Source organism: Humulus lupulus, chromosome 1 (assembly GCF_963169125.1).
Source record: "Humulus lupulus chromosome 1, drHumLupu1.1, whole genome shotgun sequence".
NCBI lineage: Eukaryota > Viridiplantae > Streptophyta > Magnoliopsida > Rosales > Cannabaceae > Humulus > Humulus lupulus.
In genome coordinates, this window is record NC_084793.1 from 301,607,197 (window position 1) to 301,624,332 (window position 17,136).

At 37.0% G+C, this 17,136-nt stretch overlaps 4 protein-coding genes across 4 annotated transcripts; all 4 read left to right on the top strand.

Annotated features, from left to right (window-relative positions):
• The first annotated feature begins 617 nt into the window (after positions 1-617).
• On the top strand, positions 618-2,927 carry LOC133812561 (pentatricopeptide repeat-containing protein At5g66631). The gene has a single exon (XM_062246332.1). It carries the CDS (start codon positions 933-935, stop codon positions 2,874-2,876), a length of 1,944 nt encoding a protein of 647 aa, XP_062102316.1. The 5' UTR covers positions 618-932; the 3' UTR covers positions 2,877-2,927.
• A 122-nt stretch (positions 2,928-3,049) lies between these two features.
• LOC133812562 (serine/threonine receptor-like kinase NFP) lies at positions 3,050-6,123 on the top strand. The gene has a single exon (XM_062246333.1). It carries the CDS (start codon positions 4,140-4,142, stop codon positions 5,976-5,978), a length of 1,839 nt encoding a protein of 612 aa, XP_062102317.1. The 5' UTR covers positions 3,050-4,139; the 3' UTR covers positions 5,979-6,123.
• A 190-nt stretch (positions 6,124-6,313) lies between these two features.
• Positions 6,314-7,696, top strand: LOC133812563 (uncharacterized). The gene is made up of 3 exons (XM_062246334.1): positions 6,314-6,877; positions 6,977-7,300; positions 7,385-7,696. Exons 1-3 carry the CDS (start codon positions 6,787-6,789, stop codon positions 7,462-7,464), a joined length of 495 nt encoding a protein of 164 aa, XP_062102318.1. The 5' UTR covers positions 6,314-6,786; the 3' UTR covers positions 7,465-7,696.
• A 7,012-nt stretch (positions 7,697-14,708) lies between these two features.
• LOC133780175 (uncharacterized) lies at positions 14,709-16,100 on the top strand. Its single transcript, XM_062220048.1, has 2 exons — positions 14,709-15,786; positions 15,910-16,100. The coding sequence occupies exons 1-2, from the start codon at positions 14,709-14,711 to the stop codon at positions 16,098-16,100; spliced, it is 1,269 nt and encodes a 422-aa protein (XP_062076032.1).
• Positions 16,101-17,136: the final 1,036 nt, after the last annotated feature.

Sequence of the window (17,136 nt, forward strand, 5' to 3'; positions counted from 1 at the left end):
TAGTTACACATTTAAACCAAATGACTTGACTAACAAGTCTAACACAATTTAAAGTACATAGTGTAACTATCCTGGATTAGGAGGACGTTACACTTTGAGTGCTGGATCATTGATGAATGGTTAAAAAAGTGTCCTGTGGGTGAGGACAAAACCAATGTGCCTTAGAATTTTCCTATATATATATTTGAGAAAATCTTTGGTATACATCCTAAAAAGAGCACACCGGTACACCCCTCTCCAGCTTGTAAAATATTTTTGGCATAGTTTTTTTATCGTCGTGTATATTGTAGTTATTTAGAGCATTCTACAAATATTCAGGAAATTCTGAATAATTTACAGTATTGAAAAATAATGTTCAAATAGTTTATTACACGCGTGACTGTTTTCTTATGCACGTAGAAAGTAACTTCTTTGAGTATTTTTTTTGCATTATAAATTATTCAAAATTTTTTAAAAATTTACAGAAAGATCTAGATAACTATCACGACAATAAAAAAATTTTGCACCAAACATTGAAGATGGGTGCACGATGTGCTCCTTTTTGGGGTACACCGAAGAACTACCTACACTGAAATGCCACTTTAATTTAATAAATAAATATTAAAATTATCAATAAAATCCAATTCTTATTTGACTGTAGTTATAATATGCATTAACAAATACCAAGAGCAAGCATATCGCTCCTCATTCGTGGACTCGACCTGTGAAAGCAGCACTGCACAACCATTGCTCGCAACTCATATATGCACAGATTTCTTATTCAAACTTCAGACTCTCAATTCTGTTCATGCCCATATTCAAGAGATGATGCTCCTCTAATGGTGGGAAAGGAATTAGAGCATTAGAAGCCATCACTGGCTTCACTTTTTTGGGGTGCACACCAAGTGTTTGATGTTTTGACCGTGTGACAACTGCTAGTATTATTCATAGCAATGCGTTATGGTCAACTCCCTCGCTGGATTAACCATATCAAATACTTAAACCAGCAAACTCGTTATTACGCCCGAGACCCATTTCCGAATAAAGTTGCACACTACCTCTACCGTGCCAAACTCATTGATTCTATTCGTCTGGCTCTCCGGTCTAACCCTTCAAGCTCTCTTAAGCCTCTCTTGAGTGATCGTCTTTTTGACTCTTTCGTCGTTACTCATGCACTCAGGTCTGCTCCTTCGGCGGACTCTGCTCTGTCTTTCATTGAATCTCTTGAGACGCTTCAACACTTTTCACATAACCAGAATACGTTGCATTCATTGGCTACAGTCTTGGCCAAGTCCCGTCGAAGTGTGGAACTCAAATCTTTAATAGACTCCATCAAAGATGGAAGGTTTGGTTATGTACGTATAAGTTTTATGAATCTTATGCATTGGTATGCTGCTATTGGAGACCTAGAGTCGGTCCTTCAGGTGTGGGATGAGTATAGAGTTGCAAGTGATAAAGTATGTACCGAGTCTTATAACATTGTCATGCGGCTCTATGCTCAAATGGGTGATGACTCTGAAGCCGTGAAGATTTTCTATAGGTTGGTTGATGAAGGGGCCATTCCTAATTGTAGAACTTACACGATCATGATCGAGCACCTTGTGAATTCCGGGATGTTGTGTTCAGCAATGGAGGTTTTCAAGGTGTTGCCTTTGATGAGGATCAAGCGCACTTTGAACCAGTATTCACTTATGGTAGAAGGGTTTACTGGTGTCAAACAGTTTGATAAGGTCAAGACTTTACTTGAGGAAATGCAGGTTGATGGAATATTACCTGGTCGAGCTATGATTTTGTCATTTAAACGTATGAAAGAGGCGGGTTTTGTCCAGGAGACTGAGGAATTTCTTAAGGAAATGCTTCCGAATGAGCAAATCAAGAATGTTGAGTGTTGTGTGGAGAGTAGTGATGAGGATGAGGACGATGGCAATGAGGATGCTAGTCTTGCTGTTGGAGGTAATAGTGTTGAGGTTCATTTAAAGCCCTGGTTAGATCCCAGAGCTTTGGCCAGTGCCTTACAAAAATGGAACCCTGAGGAGGTAACAGCGTTAGAGGAAGCAAAATTTGTGTGGACAAGTAGGTTATTTTGCAAAATTCTTAGGAATTTCAATTCGCCAGAGACAGCTTGGAAATTCTTCTGTTGGGTTGCTTGTCAACCAGGATTTACTCATGATATATACACAGTACAAAGGACAATGACCCTTTTAGCTCGCCATGGATGTGCTGAATTGGTTGATAAACTCATATTCAAAATAAGGAAGGAAGGTATGAGACTACCCTTCTGCACCATCAGGTTAATCATTGACTTTTATGGCATCTCGAAGAATGCTGACGCTGCTTTGAAGGTTTTTAATGATCATAGAGACTTATGTGGTACCATATCAAAGTTCAACATGATGCTTTTATATTCATCTCTTCTGCGGACATTGGCCAAGTGTAGGAGGAATTCTGATGTCTTGGATGTACTGGAGGAGATGATCTTGCAAGGGATTTGTCCCGATATTCAGACATTTTCTGGGTTGATGCATCATTTTGCACTACATGGTGATATCAAAACAGTACAGAAACTTTTTCCGATGGTTAAGCAGAGTGGAGTTAGGCCAGACGCTTATATGTTCAAAGTACTAATCCAAGCTTATTGCAAGTGTGAAAGAGCTGCTCTCGCTTGGAGAGTTTTTGAAGACATGAGAAACTTAAATTTGACGCCAGATTTTTCCACAAAGGAGCTGCTTGTACAGAGCCTTTGGAAGGAAGGCAAGCGAAGAGAGGCTGCTTCTGTAGAAGAGAGTTGTGAGGAAATAAGTGATGTCCTTCCACTTAGATTGCATGGTCACATTTGGACGGTGAGCTCCGCTGATCTCACTAGAGTTTTTGACATTTACTCCAAAAGCTTTACATAAACAATGATTTACATCGTAACAAACTTATTTTAAGGCTCTTATATGTTATAATTTCATGTGCTATTATCTATTAAAGGAGATTGATAATGGAAGACTTCCATATGTCTAAGATGTCACTCCTTGTAGTGTGTTGCGTGTGAAGTTTTATATCATAATTGTAGGCACACTTTAGCATCTAACTACTCTTCAATCATTAAAAACTTATAATTGTTATGTCATCAGTAACCAATAATTTATTTATTAAATCATACATCACATACAGAGCACCTTGTGTATATAATACACGGAAATAGAACCTTAGTCAACAAAGAAATGCGGAAGCATTGAAACCAAAGTGGTTTTTATAAGATTGGATGAAAAAGATAGGTAAAGCAGCGGGTTAGGGAAGGTATGTAATAAAATATTATGAATTAATTGGTCACAGTAATTTAAGTTTCTTGAAGTATCTTGAACCCAACCTAGATACACTTGAGTGCTTTGCCTTTAACCCAGAGATTCTAATGTGGTGTGGCAATCAGAAAGCTAATTATACTACAGTTGAAAATTCTTTATATTACTAATGTTAAAATTTCTCTTTATTCTACAGCTATTGAGTCTCATTTTGTTTGAACAGAAGAATCATGTCGATTCAGAGTCTTTTAAAATTTGTTTTGGAGTAATTTGTTTGTCTATATAGGTCATGACACTTGGAATGAGTCCAACGAATACTAATAAATGTTGGATATCATAATTCAGTTCCAATTACAGGAACAACCAGAATATTCTCAGGCACTCAATCTTGAAAACCGTTAAACTACTTGTTTTTAAATTCTAGCCCAATTGACTTTGTATGTACAAAATATAGATAGGACATCTTCTAGGTGCTTGCCGTCCCTGCTTTGATTTAACTAATCCCCTACTTTGACAGAGTCATATCAAAAGAGAATATATAACACAAAAAAAATCATATAAATAATTCTTGACGTATTTAGTTGTGCATAATAACAAAAACAGTCCACTACTGTTTTTTCCTTTTTTCACATATTACTGAATAAGGTGGTGAAGAAAACTAGGGACGAATCACTTTATAAAATAGCTAGAGACAAAAGGTCACTATATAATATATGCTCTCAAAAAGCATTATTTAATAAGGATCGAAAGGCCCTTGCAATGCTTTTCAGCTTTTTCCTTAACTTTTGGCAAGAGTCTACGATTAGTTTTGTTCGACAAGTTTTATATGACATAACTAGTTACTTCAAAACTTAACCTTCCAAGCTCACAGCTATGGCTGTTTCACTTTATCTCCTACTTGTCTTCATAACGCATGTTTCAGCTCAGTCACCACCCACCTCAGGCACAAACTTTTCATGCTCTGCTGACTCACAGCCCTCGTGTCAGACCTATGCTGCTTACTTTGCTCAGTCTCCAGACTTTATTGATCTGAATAGTATAGCCAATCTATTTGGGGTCAGTCCTTTGTCGATTTCAGAGGCTAGTAATATGGTTCCTGAGCATACCAAGCTGATTCCAGGCAAGCTTTTGCTAATACCACTCTCCTGCAATTGTAATGGAAGCTATTACTTTGCCAATATCACCCATAACATCACGATGGGCGAAAGCTATTACTTAGTTTCAACCTATTCATTTGAAAATCTCACTAAGTGGCCTTTGGTTCGAGATATGAATCCCGAACTTAATCCAAACCTCTTGCAGATTGGCACCAAAGTGATATTCCCATTGTATTGTGGATGCCCTTCAAAATCCCAATTGGAAATTGGTATTAAATATCTTATTTCTTACGTTTGGCAACCAAATGATGACATTGGTGGAGTTAGTGCCAAGTTTAATTCCACAGAGGTTGACATCGTAACTGAAAATAACTACCGGAACTTCATAGATGCTGTTGGCTCTGTAGTGTTGATCCCAGTGCCTCAGTTACCAGCTCTCTCCCAACATCCTTATCCTTCTCAGTCTCACCAAAAAGACCAACTCAAACGCAGGTGGTTCCTCATAACTGTTATAAGCTTAGCAGGTACTCTTCTCGTTCTGTTTTTAGCTACTTTTCTAACATACACTCTTGGTTTCTACCAAAAAAAGAAAAAGCTCAACCGTGAGGACTCATCTCTTGAGTCCAGTGATCTGATCCGAGTGAGGAAATCTACCAAAAGTGATACTTCTGAGCTTCAGACCAAGGATAAACTTCTTCCTGGAGTTTCAGGCTATCTTGGCAAGCTAATCATGTATGAAATTGAAACAATTATAGAGGCTACAATGAATTTCAGCGAGCAGTATAGGATTGGAGGCTCTGCATATAGAGCCATGATTCATGGGAGTTTGTATGCTGTGAAAAAAGCCAAAGAAAATGTCACAGAAGAACTCAACATTTTGCAGAAAGTCAACCATGGAAATTTGGTGAAACTGATGGGAATCTCTTTAGACAAAGATGGAGCCTGCTTCTTTGTATATGAATATGCTAAAAATGGTTCGCTTGATAAATGGTTAAACCCCAAATCTTCAACCAGTGCTTCAAGCTCAACAGGATTTCTCACCTGGAGTCAGAGATTGAAAATAGCATTAGACGTTTCCCATGGTCTTCAGTACATGCACGAACACACTCAGCCAAGCATAGTTCACAAGGATATAAGAACAAGTAACATACTCCTAGACGCAAGATTTAAGGCAAAGATAGCAAATTTCTCGATGGCTAGGCCGGCTACAGCAGAAACAACAACAAAGGCTGATGTTTTTTCTTTTGGTGTTGTCCTGTTGGAGCTGCTCTCGGGGAGAAAATCTATGGGAACAAGAGAAAGCGGCGAGATCATTATGTTGTGGAAAGAAGCAAGGGCCATCTTGGAAGAGGAAGAGAAGAGAGTGGAGAAGGTGAAAGAATGGATTGATCCGAAGTTGGAGAGCTTCTACCCTGTCTATGGTGCACTGAGCTTGATAACATTGGCAAAGGCTTGCACAGAGGAGAAGGCTTCAGCTAGACCAAGCATGGCTGATGTGGTGTTTAGCCTCTCTGTTCTTACTGAATCATTTTCTCAGTCTGTAGAAGCCTCTTTGATGAGTACGTTAGAAGGAGAAGATATTCTTCAAATTACCAGTCCAATTGATGCTCGCTAAAATTCAGGGTATGTCTCATAAAGGTTCTAGCAGATTTGTAGTACTTGTTCTTTGATCATTCATATTGTGTACTTAAAAACTCTCTACTGTAGCACTTTCTCATTGTGGTGAACAAAGGCAATTGAGTGTATAGTTTCTTTTGAAATTGGTTGGGTATTAACTTGTATATATTGATTGTTTCCGTGTGGCTATATCAATGATCTAATTAAGCAAGTAAAAACAATTATAGAGCAGTAAACTTAACTCAGGGAAAAAGAAAAATTGCCAAAGGCAACTTTAAATTGTTTGATGTTTCTTCTTGTGTTATTTATTTATTTATATTGTGAAATGTCAGCAATTTGTTTTGTTCTATGGATTTTACCATTTTCCCAATATTTTAACACAGAAGTTTGCATAATAAATCATGATTTTGAATGCAAGGTCTTACTTTATTCCAATCATGATACTTTTGGAAAAGCTGGAGAAATGTATGCATGCAAAATGAAATAAATGCCAACATTTCATATCATTAGAGATATTTGTTTTGATGTTAAATGTAAGAAACACTCAAATTTGAGGCAAATTGGAAAAACAAAACAAAACAAGAAATCACCATTGCGGTAACTAAAAATTACACATGATAACTAAAAAGAATAATAAAAAATTAATATGTCTTCTTTAACGAAGTGTTAGTGCTGAAATCCAAATGGCTGAATAAAAAAAAAAATTTATATAAATGTATGAGCTTCTCGAATCCGTTGACTTTATTAAGATCAGCAGATAGAAGAGAGGCACCAAAAACTCCATTGCAGCTCTGCAAGACCAGAAAATGGCCACACCCACAAAGCTTTACAGCTTCTGTTCTCTGGCAATGGCTGCTCTCTTTGCTTACTCTGCATCTGTGCAGTTAGATGATCATGGTACCCTCAAATATGACTCACTCTTCTTCCTTATTTCCTCAAACTAAGCTCAACTTTCTCATTCTTTTTCTCCTTTGATTGGTATGTATTTATGTGTAGATTGGTATTTTTGGCTTCCCCTATATTCTGGAGCATGTATAGTCAATCTTCTGAACTGGGTCATCTCCTCCAAGCCAATCAACCATCTGGGTGAGGCTGTTTTATGCCTTGGAATCTTTCTGTTTATCAAGGTTGTAATGGAAGATATTAGGGATGGCATAAGTGGGTTCTGGTCAATGGACTTGAGTGAAAGAGTTATAAGAGAGAAAATTGGAAGTGGGTTAGTTATCATCTCAATGATTTTACAGTTGATAGCATCAACACAATCTCCACAAGTTTCAACGAAACCACAAAGGAATCTTTCCCCAAGATATGTTGAATATGGTGAGGCCTTATTAAAAACCATGGCATTTCTTCCAATTCTTGATTTTTATACATATTGATTCTGAATTTTTGTGATTTTGTTAGGAATGGCATTCTTGGTGGGCTTCAGTTATGGCCTTCCTTTTCTCTTCTTTGTGCTCCAGAAAGGTGAAATGAGGTTTTGATCAGTGTTCCGTTGGTGCAATTTTGCCTAGTTTCGCTTTTTCTTTTTCTTTTTTAATGAATTTTAAGATAAGATAATAGTTGGATGGAATGCGATGCGATTGTCCATTTCTCCAATGGATAGTCGTTTCTCATTTTTGTTGTCGTTCAATAACGATATCGTCGTTTTTAAAGTTTTATCATTTGTGTGGGATATCATTTTTAAAGTTTTATCCGTAGATTATAATTAGTTAATGTAACGGCTTTAATTTATAATAGTTGAAATTTACAAAAAAAAATTATAGTCTGAAAGTGAGAAATTTATACATTTTATAGTTGATGGTTATTTTTACTGAAGAATTTCGTTGATTAAATTTAGATCAGCGATAAATTATATGTGAAAATCATTATAATTTACAATATATAAAAACTATACATAATATTATGTTAATTTGTCACTTGTACTTACAACAATGTTCAAACTCTTTACACCATACAAGGAACGCTCACTCAACAAGTGTCAAAATACCAAGACACCAAATTTTTTTATGATTGATGCATACATTAGATTTTCTTGTGACCAAAACAAAAGCTACATTGATTAAGTATAAACAATTAAAAAAATAGAGAATATAATGGAAGAAATAAATTTTTATAGACCTCATCAACGAAAATAATTCACACTAATCCATTATTACCGAGTCTAATGGTTTTAGTACTCATTTCTTACCGAGTCTAATCATTATCATTCAAGTATAGTATCATTGTTCAAGTGATGAAAAAAAAAAAAGTACTCCATCAAGCAAACAACAATTAAAATACTAAAGAATTCTTAAATATTTTGTATATTTTTGTAAAATACAAGGTAAATATTTAGTCTTTCCAGAGTATAAATAAATTATTTTTTACAAACATATAGACATAAAGAAATTAAAAGGCACTAAGGACAAAATAAATGCAAAATATATAATTAATACAGAATAAGTAAATGCATTATTATTATTCAATGAATTTGAATAGTTACGATGAGTTGCGTGGAGATAGAATTGTCCTTCGAGTTTAAATTGTTTTTTTTAATCAAGAAAGAAAATCTCTATTAATCACAACCAGATTACAAACACAACCTCCTTCACTGAGAAGGCACCAACTACATTACAAAGAAAATATTTTTCTTATAAAGTTCTTCTCATTTCCTTTCATTTTCTTTTGTATAAAGCACCTAATTCTATAACTAATATTTTTTTTTTATCATATTTACTATAAAATTGACTCTATGAGAGTAACTATTAACAAAACAAGTATTACGATTATACCAAATGTAATAAATTGTTGCTGAGAATACAGCTGCCACAATCGTTACCTTAAGATCTCTTCTCATATCTTCAATCCATCGGGTCCAGCCACTGAATTTTAAAAGCCAATTGCATCCAATCCAATCTTGGACTCGCTGCACTACCTGCTGAGAGAAACATCAATCAAAAAATAAATATTCATGGTTTTCTTCAGCTAGTTCACAAACCGGCCAGAGGAACCAATCAAGATGCATGAGCACCCCATGCAAGTGATCTCGAGTTAACAACTTATCATTCACCGCTTGCCAAGTAATAAATCGATGCTTTGGCACACTCATCCTATTCCACACAAAGGGATGATACTTGACTGGATCTCGGTGTATAAATCTCGAATAAAGTAAACCAATTTTAAATCTCCCTTGACTACCAGCTTCATCAATATCCTTTTGAGAAAAAATATCATGAATGTGACAAATTTTGCGCCAATACCAACTTGAAGTCGCCTTAAGTTGGTACTGCCAGAAACTTTGACCCTTTAAGTACACAGTGTTAATCCATTTCACCCATAGGGTCTTTGGTTGGTGACTAATAGCCCAGATATATTTGGCAAGCATTGCCTTGTTCCACTTAGCTCCTTCACCGAAACCCAAACCTCCAAATCTTTTCGGCAAACAGACAGTGGACAAGGGGGTGAAATGAAAATTACTCCTGGTACCATTGTTGCCCCACAGAAACCACAAGCACAGCTTATCAACCTCTTTGACAATGCTTTGAGGGAGCAAGAAGATGTTCATCCAATAGTTTCGCAATCCCAATAGAACAGATGTGATGAGTTGAGTCTGCGCTGCATAAGATAGATGTTTACTAGCCCAAGTGTGAAGCCTTAGTTTAATTTTTTTTAAGAATCTCACCACAATTTGCCATTTTCCATTTTTTTGGCCTCATAGGAATCCCCAGATACTTAAGAGGAAAGGTTCCCTCTTCAAGCTGCAAAATCTGAAGTAACTGGTCCTTAACAGCAGCCGAAACACCTCCAAAAAACACTGAGATTTACTGATATTAGCCTTCAATCCTGTACTATTGCAGAAATCCTCAAAAACCTGTTTAACAACCTGGGCTGAGCCGCTGTTAGCTTTGCAAAAAATCACTAAGTCATCAGCAAAGCAGAGATTAATAACCTTAAGGCTTTTACACATAGGGTGATATCTAAAATCTTTTTGTTGAGCCCCTAGTTGAAGCAGCCGAGTGAGATATTCCATAACCAAGACAAATAGTAATGGTGAGATAGGGTCTCCTTGGCGAAGACCCTTAACTCCCCTAAAACCCCCCTGCACTCTTCCATTCAACATAAGAACATATGAAGTGCCACGGAGACACACCATCACCCAATGAATGAATCGGGTAGGAAATCTAAGACAGATTAACAACTTCTCCAAAAAGCACCAGTCTACTGTGTCATAGGCCTTACTCAAGTCTATCTTCAAAGCACACCTCGGGGAAGTATTTCTTCTATTGTAATTCTTGATCAAATCTTGAAAAAATAAGAATATTATGAGCTAGAGATCTCCCTTTAACAAAGGCACCTTGATTTTGATTTATCAGATTAGGTAGAACTTCTGAGAGTCTACTACATATCATTTTTGAAATGCACTTATATAAAGTGTTGCAGCACGCTATGGGCCTATAGTCAACCGCTCTGCTAGGCATTTCAGTTTTAGGGACCAGAGCAAAAGCTGTTTCATTGAGCTCTGCAGGGAACTGCCCATAATGAAAGAACTCAAGGATAGCCTCTGATATGTCATCCCCTATATTTTGCCACATTGCCTTGTAAAACTCATAACCATATCCATCCGGCCCTGGACTTTTTGTGCTCGGAATGCTAAAGAGAGCCTTCTTGACATTAGGTTTCCTAAATTCCCTAGTCACACTCAGCTGCATCTCAATATCCAGACAAGGACCCAGCTCTATACACTGAGAATTAAAAGAACCATTGGCTGAACTAGAGCTTCCCATATAACCTCTGAAATGGTCCAAGAAATGATGAACCACTTTGTTGTAATCATCAATAATGACCCATTGCTCATTCAGAAAGGAGACAATACGGTTCTCTTCCCTTCTTTTTTTAATGCACGCATGAAAGTATGAGTTATTATCATCACCCTTCTGCAGCCAAGTAATTTTGCTTCGTTGGATAAAAAAACTTATGTACCTAGCAGAGTGATCTTGATATCGAACTGCTGCTATTTTTTCAGCCTCTTGAGCAGCAATATCTGTTGGTGAAGCTTAAGCTCTAATGAGTGCCAGTTGATAGTCACCTTTTTCTTGATGATATCCCTGCTCAACATCTCCAATTTCCTCCCTATTAAAAGCTTTCAAAATATGCTTTAGCTGAAGCAGCTTTTTAGTCACACCCAGCAGACCCCTCACTGCCATAGGTTTATTCCAACTATCTAAAACTACCTCCTTAAACCCCCTATGAGTAATCCATAAATTAAAGAACTGAAATGGCTTAATGCCCAGATTACCAAGTTTGAGAGTTTTGATGAGGCAATAACAGTGATCCGAATGGGCATCCCATTGGAAGTCTGCAATAGAGTAAGGCAATGCATCTATCCAATCTTCATTAATGAACACATGATCAATTTTTGAGTAAACCCTATCCCCTCCATCATGCTTATTGGACCAGGTGAAATTAGAACCAATTATCTTGAGAGAAGCCAACTGAGAATGGGCAAGCCAAGCATTAGAATCAAGAATCTCAGTAGCACTTATTGTCCTCCCTCCCGCTCTATTATCGAAATTAAACACAGTTTTAAAATCGCCCACAATCAACCAAGGCTTGTTCAGAACATGAATACAAGAAAGACCCCTCCACATCTCCAATCTCTCATCCATAGTGTTGAGACCATAAACAAAAGTGACCAAAATATCGATCTGCATGCCTGTAAGTTTAACTAAACAATGAACCCGTTGTTGTTGTTCTATAAGGACCTGAACTTTAATAAACGACTTCTGCCAAAGCACTAAAATTCTGCCTTCTGTGACATTACTACTATAGTAATCCCAACCACGGAACAATCTAACCATCATATCATCAACTTTATCCTTCTTCATTTTATTCTCCAATAAAGCTCCAATTCCCACTTTATTCAACTTTAAGAGATTTAGTATAGCAGATTGCTTTGCTCTCTTATTCATACCCCTTACATTCCAACTAAGTATATTGGAGCAGTCCATCAAGCTTTGAATCAGTTAAGTTCCCAATTGTTCAACCTTTCCCCTGTTCCTGAAGTACCTTGAAAGCATTCTGTTTTTTGTCTATAACAGTCCTCACTAACTTCCCTTTCCCTCTTGAGTTCCCAGCTTTCCTAGGAATTTCCCAATTCTCCTTATTATCCTGATCATGTGTTAAGGGCAGATCCTGTGAACTTCCTTTATCCTCAGCTACCCTACGAACGTCTAACCCTGCCGCATCATGTTTCTCCTCCACTTCCTTAACATCCTCAGTAACTCCAGCTGAAACTCCTGATTTTGCATCAGTAGCTGCAATCTCAGAATCAGCATTAGTTCCAACATGTTCCTGTTCAGTCACACTCTTCTTAACCTAACTCTTAGGGCCATTTTTCTTGCAATCAACCATATTATGGCCGAATCCTTTGCAATTGTTGCATTTGATGGGAAGCCATTCATACTCAACAAACTGATCTTGAACTTGGCCTCTCTCATTCACAAAATAAATGACAAACGAAGGGTCATCAGATATCTCTATTTCAACTAGAACTCTAGCATATCTAATTATAGATCTTTCCTTAGTAAACTTATCCACCATAATGGGTTTCCCTATAGTACTAACCAAGGCACTGAGGCATTTTTGGCCCCAATACTGAAGACCTAGATTAGGCAATCTGATCGACAACGGTACAGAACGGACTAACCTTATAGTGTCAAGATCTTGAGTCCAAGGTCTCACAATAACTGGTTTCTTGTCAAATTGCACAATGCCAGTTTCCAGAACAAAATCTCGAGTAGCCTCATCATTGAATTTGACAATGGTAAGCCCCATATTCATCCTCACAATTCGTTCAATACCAAGGTGTCCCCAGATACGTTTCACAAACCCTTCAAAAACAGCAAATGGGGGATTGGCTCCCATCACCATACATATCACGGCTGAACTCCAATTTTAAGCCTGTTCTGCAACCTCTGCCATATCAATTTGAGCAACTCTCTTCCCATTTTTCAGTATCGGCTCCTCATAGTAAAGTTTGGCCGCCTCACTAATCAAATGCTTATCCTTAAGTTTCGCCCAATGAGATTGAGCTGAAGCTTGAAAGTCATCCTTCACGGAATCCTCCGCCCTATTCGTTTCCAGCGCCTCGTCCTCTAGTCTAGTCTGACCACCACCACATTCAGGGCTCAACTTCTTCTCTGATAATGGGTTCTTCATCAGAGCCTTTCCCTCAGACAATTGCATTAGCATATCTACCTCAGAAGGCATACTCCGCGCTTGATCCTTCGTTTGAGAATCAGATATGATCGTGGATGAAGGGGCCTCCTCATTCCGAGATCTAGATGTAGGCTTTCGAGTAACCTTCTTCTTCTTCATCACTGGAGAGAAGAGAGAGTACTACGCACGCTCCGGTGCTCTTATTTGAGTTTAAATTGTTATTATTATTATTATTTGACAAAATTATGATTATTATTATTTAAGTTTAGAGGAGTGCTAATGAGATTTTTTTTCACTTTCTTTTGCACTATTTATTTAGTTTTATGACAAATGTCATTTTTTAAATAACGTTTATTTATACTTAATAATTAGTCATGATATTATAATTTTATTATACTTATACCACTAAATTAGTAAATTAGTGCATTAATTTTTTATTTTACTTAAGAGAATAAAAAATTAGAAAAAAAGATTAGCCATAATTTTGTTTTTTTTTTTTTTATAAAAAAACACAATATACATTTAGAAGTTTTTTTTTATTACACAACAAACCAATTACTTAAATTGGACAGCGAAGAAAATATGTAAATTTGCAAATACAAGACTTGTCAACTCCTATATAAATAAATTAAAAGAAAAATGGAACCACCTTATAAATGGTGTCATAAACTTGATATATATTTATATTTATATATAAAAAAAATAACAAAGCACAACCGGGCTTGTATATATATTTATACATATTAAAAAGAAGATAAGAGAAGAATTGATAACTTTTTTCTTTCATTCGGGAAAAAGATAGAATAATTTAGTTAGATTGACATAAATGTAATAAAATTATAATATAATGATTAATTATTAAATACAAATAAATATTACTTAAATAATGACACTTGTCATAAAATTAAATAGAAAGCAAAAAATTAAAATGAGTGCAAAAAGAGTGAAGATTACATGACAACCCATTTTGCTTGGGAATATGGGAATAGAAAATGGCCTGTAATAGTCCATTTTCTCATAATGGACACTCACATTTTTTTTATCAAAGATGGATTTTAGTGGGAATGGAGTGTTAGACATATGTGTTAAAGTGTGGAGCTTACGTGTTGATCTTTTGAGCCATTATTTGTTTTGATGAGTCATGTAGTTTGTTTTATTTTTGCTAAGTCATTGAGTCAATATTTTTGTCCTATTCTTTAGGCGCTAATGGCTAGTGGGTTACTTGAGTAAGAATGTGAAGTCATGTCCTATTTTGTAGGCTTTTTCAATGTTTAACTTTTGTTATTTAGCAAGTTGTATTGCCTATATATATAGGCCAATCAAGTATCAATAAAGTAGTAGTATTTTTAGGTCTCTCTCTATGTATACATCTAATATTGTATCAGTGGTATCAGAGCCAATTTAATAGAGAGAGGGAGAAGGATACAGTAAGTTAAGAGAAAACGTGAGTGTGAGATAGAGAGAGTGATACAGCAGTAGTCATATTTCTATTTCACTTATTTTTTCTGTTTTGCAGTAATAGTCAACCATGGCTACTGATAACTTTGTTCAACCAGCAATTCCCAAGTTTGATGGTCACTATGATCATTGGAGCATGTTAATGGAGAATTTTTTAAGATCCAAAGAGTATTGGGAAGTAGTATCTGAAGGAATTGCTGAACCAGCAAATGGCACAGCAGTGTCAAGTGGACAAAGAGTGGAACTAGAAGCTCAACGGCTGAAAGATTTGAAGGCAAAGAATTATCTCTTCCAAGCTATTGATCGCTCAATCTTGGAGACCATTTTTTGCAAGGATACTTCCAAGAATATTTGGGATTCTATGAAGAAGAAGTACCAAGGCTCTACTAAGGCAAAGAGGCAACAGCTTCAAACACTTCATACAGAGTTCGAGACACTTCGAATGAAGACAAGCGAATCAGTGTCAGATTATCTTGCTCGGACAATGGCCATCGTGAATAAGATGCGGATCCATGGTGACACGATGAAGGACGCCACTGTTGTTCAGAAAATTCTCCGAACAATGACACCAAAATTTAATTATGTTGTCTGTTGTATAGAAGAAGCTCATGATATTGATGAACTTTCAGTTGATGACTTACAGGGTTCTTTGTTAGTTCATGAGCATAAACTAAATCAGCAGGAGAAGGAGAAAAAGGAGCAAGCCTTGAAGGCCTCAATAGACAATCACTCAAAACCAATAGCAGACAGAGGTCGAGGTGGAGGAAGAGGTCGAGGCAGAGGTAGCAATGATCGTGAAACTCAGCAACAAACTCAACACCAAAACAATCGTGGAACTCAACAAAAATTCCAACACCAAGGCAATTACTCTCATGACTATCATGGAAGAGGACGAGGACGAGGACGAGGCTCATATAGACCAAAGTCAGCAGACAAGTCTAATGTGGAATGCTATAGATGTCATAAATTTGGGCATTATAAATATGAATGTTATACAAGACTGCCGCAAAACAGAGAAGTGGAGAAATCAAATTTCGTAGAAAGGAAGGAAGAGGAAACTCTATTGATGACAACTCATGACAACAAGCCCAAGCTAGAAGAAAATATATGGTATTTAGACATAGGCTGCAGCAACCATATGTGTGGAAGTAAGTTATTTTTTTTCCCATTTAAATGAGGATTATCATACTACTGTTAGTTTTGGTGATAAAAAATAAATGTTATGGGAAAATGCGATATCCAAATCAAGACTAATGATGGTTGTGTTGAAGTTATGTCTAATGTGTTTTATGTTCCTGATCTTAAAAGTAATTTGCTAAGCCTTGGACAGCTTCAAGAAAAAGGATATGAAGTTACCATCAAGAATGGTGCTTGCAAGATATTTGATCCCAAAAGGGGTCTTGTTGCTCAAACTGAAATGGCCCATAATAGATTATTTCCTTTGAAAATCAACACTGTCTAAGCTTGTCACATGGCCAAAGTAAGCAATCCAACATGGCTTTGGCATTTTCGGTATGGTCATTTAAACTTTAATGGTTTAAAAACTCTATATCAAAAAGGCATGGTGATTGGTCTTCCTCAAATTGTTCCTACTAACAATGTGTGTGAAGAGTGCATTATTGGCAAGCAACATCGGGAGCCATTTCCACAAGGAAAGTCATGGAGAGCGAGAAAAGTCTTGGAGTTGGTTCACTCAGACATTTGTGGACCAATAAATCCAACATCTAATGGAGGTAATGTTAAGACATGAGCTCCTACCACAGCATACTCTGGAATGCAAAGCAGAGTAGCAAAGTCGTATCCTCCAGCAGAATGGGCCAACTCAACATTCATGAATATTCCCAAGTTTGTTATATAGGATTCTGTGTAAATGAGTGCACCTTTTGTAACAATAACTTTCTGTTATGCTGTAGCAAATTAAAGAGTGCCATCTGTCAATATAACAATGGCCTTTCTCTTGTAAATTGGATATAAAAATCAATGAATTTTCTCAGTCTCGGTTTGAGCTGAGCTTTACAAATTCTCTCTACCATAAATTTCAATCTTGGTATCAGAGCCACCGGCGGGCATTACTCATGTCGACTGGCCAATCTCAAACTCCGACCACTCAAAATGCTCCTCCCACTGGCATCCCACCGTCCAGCAACCCAGAAGTTACAACCCATCGTTCCAGCCCTCTGTCCAGTTCACATGCCTACACGCAACCCTTCAACACTCTCAATCAACCCTTTCCTCTGAAATTAGACCGTAATAACTACACTCTTTGGAAAACCATGGTCTCGACTATCATCCGGGGACATCGTCTTGATGGGTTTGTGAATGGTACTCGTCTCTGCCCTTCTGAGTTTATTTCCACTAATGTCTCTGCAGGATCTGATGAAGCCGAACTTGGTTTGCACCTCAATCCTGAGTTTGAGCTATGGATAGTCAGTGACCAGATTCTGATGGGCTGGCTGTACAGTTCGATGACTGAAGCCATCGCGACTGAAGTCATGGGG

Bases quoted from the DNA above. Each gene is read 5' to 3' on its own strand.
- LOC133812561 (XM_062246332.1), top strand. From the start codon at position 933: ATGCGTTATGGTCAACTCCCTCGCTGGATTAACCATATCAAATACTTA.
- LOC133812562 (XM_062246333.1), top strand. From the start codon at position 4,140: ATGGCTGTTTCACTTTATCTCCTACTTGTCTTCATAACGCATGTTTCA.
- LOC133812563 (XM_062246334.1), top strand. From the start codon at position 6,787: ATGGCCACACCCACAAAGCTTTACAGCTTCTGTTCTCTGGCAATGGCT. The intron at 6,878-6,976 runs GTACCCTCAAAT...ATTTATGTGTAG, and splicing joins TGTGCAGTTAGATGATCATG to ATTGGTATTTTTGGCTTCCC. The intron at 7,301-7,384 runs GTGAGGCCTTAT...TGATTTTGTTAG, and splicing joins CCCAAGATATGTTGAATATG to GAATGGCATTCTTGGTGGGC.
- LOC133780175 (XM_062220048.1), top strand. From the start codon at position 14,709: ATGGCTACTGATAACTTTGTTCAACCAGCAATTCCCAAGTTTGATGGT. The intron at 15,787-15,909 runs GTAAGTTATTTT...GTTGTGTTGAAG, and splicing joins CAGCAACCATATGTGTGGAA to TTATGTCTAATGTGTTTTAT.